The 4,080-nt window shown below is 37.7% G+C and overlaps 1 protein-coding gene across 3 annotated transcripts in view; it reads right to left on the bottom strand.

Annotated features, from left to right (window-relative positions):
• Smc5 (structural maintenance of chromosomes 5) overlaps window positions 1–4,080 on the bottom strand; it is a 68,236-nt gene that overhangs the window by 59,753 nt on the left and 4,403 nt on the right. For all 3 annotated transcript variants that reach the window (XM_021151740.2, XM_021151741.1, XM_021151743.1), the window contains exons 2-3: window positions 3,173–3,314; window positions 143–195 (exon numbers count right to left, since the gene is read on the bottom strand). In XM_021151740.2, coding sequence (XP_021007399.1) covers window positions 143–195; window positions 3,173–3,314 — 195 coding nt within the window. The remainder of the gene's footprint in view (window positions 1–142; window positions 196–3,172; window positions 3,315–4,080) is intronic.

Genomic DNA, 4,080 nt, shown 5'->3' on the forward strand with positions numbered 1-4,080 from the left:
AAATTTTTAAATTTGTTTTTAAGAGACACATTAAAAAGTATTATTTGCCACAGTATTACGTTAATATTCTTTTCCAAAGTCATCAAGAAAGCATAAATACAAGCTGAAAAAATTATAATAAAAAGGAGTGTTTAACACTTACAGTTCAATTTCAACCAAACCTTTGGAACATCCTCTCTTCACGAAAAACCCAACCTAGAGTGTAAGAAGAGTAAGTGAGCTGTGTCAACGGCATTTCCAGGTAAACAGTCAGAGCACTAGGAAGAGTCATTAGTGTTCACCAAATCAAACTTTTTCAGTAACCACATAAATGTACAGGCCAAGTCCCTCAACTCTTCTTGCACTACAGAAATCTCAGCAGTTAGATTATGGGTCACTTCAGTGCTAGGCAGTTAAGACTCTTACAGAGCTGCTAACAAGGCACTAAAATGGAAGAGAAAGGATTTGGATTTGGGTAATCCAGCTCCCAAGCCTTCATACTATGTTCTTTCAGAACAAGTTCCATACTACAACTACAAAGCTCTATACCAAATCCACTACTGCTACAGACAGAGGTGCATAGCCTAAACATTAACAAGCACTCTAATAGTGCCTATTCTGTTTTTAAGACAGACTTGCCATCAAGTACCCTTCAAAAATAGAATAATTTACATAGTAAAATAAGACATCTGAACTAGATCGATAACTATGAGTTTGAACAAAAAACAGAGTGAAGGATTAAAAACATCAAATTGAATCTTAAGTTTGAGCTTCATAAATAATAAATATTAAAATGCTAGAACCCCTCAGCACTTGGTAGAAAGAGCCAGGAACATTAGAAGTTCAAGGTTACCCTCAACAACATACTAGTATTAGCCAGCCAGTGCTACATGAGATCCTGTCTCAAAATACAAAACAAAAGTGGAGAAGGAAAAACGAATATGATCAAATATATGATATTATCAAAGAATAAATAAAAACATTTTAAAAAACAAGGAAAAGTGGCAACAACACAAAATAAGGTAGGTTCAGCATCATAAAGTTTATATAGTTTATGAGAGATAAATTGAAAAAAAGCTAAATCAGAATGTAGTGACAAGCAAAACATTACATAATATATAAACAAAGACCAAGAGCTGGAGAGGAAAGAGCAGCTGCTGCTCTTGAGGACCTGTGCGCGGGCTCCAGTGCCCACGCTAGATGGCTCACTATTATCTAAAGTCAGCTGTGAAGAAAAATGACAGCCTCTGTTGCCTCCATAGGTGCACGGTCTTCCTCGCTCTCTCACACCCACACTTTAAAAACACAATCTAAAACAACCTCACAACAATCTTTTAAATATGTTAATGATTTGTGAGAATGACTATAAACAAACTACCATTTATTATATGCTGCTAAGATAAACTAGCAACTGTCCAAATTCAGTTGCCAACCTTGAACTATATACCAATTTTATAAATGATAAAATTACAGATAAAAAATGGGAGGACGGGTATTTTTATAACCCGAGAATACTACCTTTAATCTCTACTCTAGGTTCCAACGACATGTTACACACGCATAGGTTATTCGGCTTTGACTGGCAAGGACACTTAACATTGTTTACTTATAGAAAGATGACATCTCTGAAGGAGCAGACTGTGTACTGTCTTGCAACAATTAAAATATTTTATACAAATGGGGGGGGGAGCAGTTATTTATTATAAAGTACCCATACAGATGATTTAGATTGTACTTGTAATAAAAATTTATACTTACATTTAAATAGAAATAAAGTATTCTTGTTGAGACCTTAGATCTCACTTAAATATTAAACTGTAGCTACAGAAGGCCACCAATCTGTATTTAGGAACCACTGCACTCCAGGGCCTCCCGTAAGATTCCTACCAGTCCAAAAGGAAATGTGGTTTCTTTAAAATTAAAACTGCAAGGCTGATAAAAACTACTACAGCACAACCCATTCTAATTGTACAGAATTAGAGATTACAACCCAAGAGACCAACTGAACTCGTGACTTGACAAAGGATAGAGAAAAATCCAAGCTAGCCTTTGCAAATTAACTACTTCAACTAAATCATCTAAATCAAAGTTTAGGGTCCAGACTTCTGTTAAAGGTCACAAGGCTAACTTATCAACAGAGCAAAGTATCTTTTCTAGCCCACAAATATCTCTGGTATAGGTTGCTTTTAAAAAATGGACTTAAATATATTTATCTATAATTCTAGGGAGTACTGGCTCAATTCTGTAGCATTCTATTACAATGCTTATATACAGCTCTAATTCTGCAGTGCTCTCAGCAGTTCACTTTCAGCTTCACCAAAATACTTTTTATTTAAGCTTTTAAAATTATATTTATCTGCAACAGAACATATGTCATGTCCTGTGTGTGTATCAGCTGTTTCCTCCCACCAGTGGGCTTCAGGGATGAACTCAGTTGCCTGCTTGCTAGCCAGCACTTTTGCCCAGTGAACTATCTCACTTGCCCTCATACTTTGCACTACTGCAGAGTAGCAAAATCTGGTTCCCAGCACCCACAATGAGTGCATGGCTCACAACTCTAACTCTAGCTCCAGCTATGGATAGGACACCCTTTTCCAGCCCACACAGACACACAGGCTCTTTAAAAACACCAACCCACCCCCCACACAACAAAAGGCAGTACTTTTTACTGCATCATTTTGTTTACTATTAATGTACAGCCATTCAACAAAGTTTTATCTAACCAGGTATCTAACAATCCTGACAGATTTCCGTATTAAGGCATCGGATTATTTGAAAATTCTTTTTTAGCGAATAAGCTTTCTTTGTCTGTGATTGCTGCTATCAGCTCTTTGTCTTAGAGCAATATTAGAGGTAACCAGAACATTCTCCCGAGACTATCAGTGCCCGTCTAGAAGTTTTAGGCAAAAGAAAGCTCATTTGGTATACGTAAGAACCTAAAATATAGAAATTAACTTGTTTCTAGGAACAAATGGTTCTGAATTTTCTTAAAAATTATGTAATTTAAATAAACCAGGCATGGTGGTACATAACTTTAATCCCAGCATCCGGGAGGCAGAGGCAGGCAGATCTCTAAGCTTGAGAGCAGCCTGGTCTACAGATGTAGTTCCAGGACAGTCACAGTCAGAGCTGCTTCAAAGAGAAGCCCTGTCTTGAAATTCCAAAACCCAGAGAGGAAACTGTGTTAACTGACCTTATCTGCACGTCCCATGAAAGCAGGTTTGCCTGCGAGCCCAAGGCAAATGGCACACACGATGCTTGACTTCCCCGTTCCATTGGCTCCAATAATCATATTCAGATGGGGCCCAGGAGACACTTCACAGATATCATATGTTCTGAATTGTAAAGAAGCAAAATCATTAAACAGAAGTAAGAGAAAACCCTTTTCTTTGAAAATGAATCTTTTTGTTACTTTGCATTCTCAGTGTCCACAACCCTTTTATAATTCATTTAAAAGCCAGCTAACATTATGAATGTAACGTTATTCATATATTTAGGGGCATGAGGGACTGAAGAGTCACGCCAGGGTCTTTTATATGCTAGGAAAGTGCTTTATCACCTAACTCTATACTTAACCCTGTAAACTTGAAACAATCAACTTCTAGAGGGAAAACTCTTATCAATAGAAAAGTAACAATGCAGATGTAAAATAAGAGCACAGGAGCTCAGCATGGTGGCACACGTCTTTAATTCTAGCATTCAGGAGGCAGGGCTTTAAAAACCTGGTTAAAATAAACCTGTGAGTTTGGGGCCAGTCAGGGCTACATAGTGAGAGATTCTGTCAAGCAACATACAACCCAAGTTTGAAACCATTTAGCCTCTTTTGGGAGACTATGTCAAAGCTATTGCACTTATTTTTACCTCTACTTTTTTTTTTTTAATTTATTTTTTATTAGGTATTTTCCTCGTTTACATTTTCAATGCTATCCCAAAAGTCCCCCATGCCCACCTCCCAATCCCCTACCCACCCACTCCCCCTTTTTGGCCCTGGGGTTCCCCTGTACTGGGGCATATAAAGTTTGCAAGTCCAATGGGCCTCTCTTTGCAGTGATGGCCGACTAGGCCATCTTTTGATACATATGCAGCTAGAGACAAGAGCTC

Source organism: Mus caroli, chromosome 19 (assembly GCF_900094665.2).
Source record: "Mus caroli chromosome 19, CAROLI_EIJ_v1.1, whole genome shotgun sequence".
Classification (NCBI taxonomy): Eukaryota; Metazoa; Chordata; class Mammalia; order Rodentia; family Muridae; genus Mus; species Mus caroli.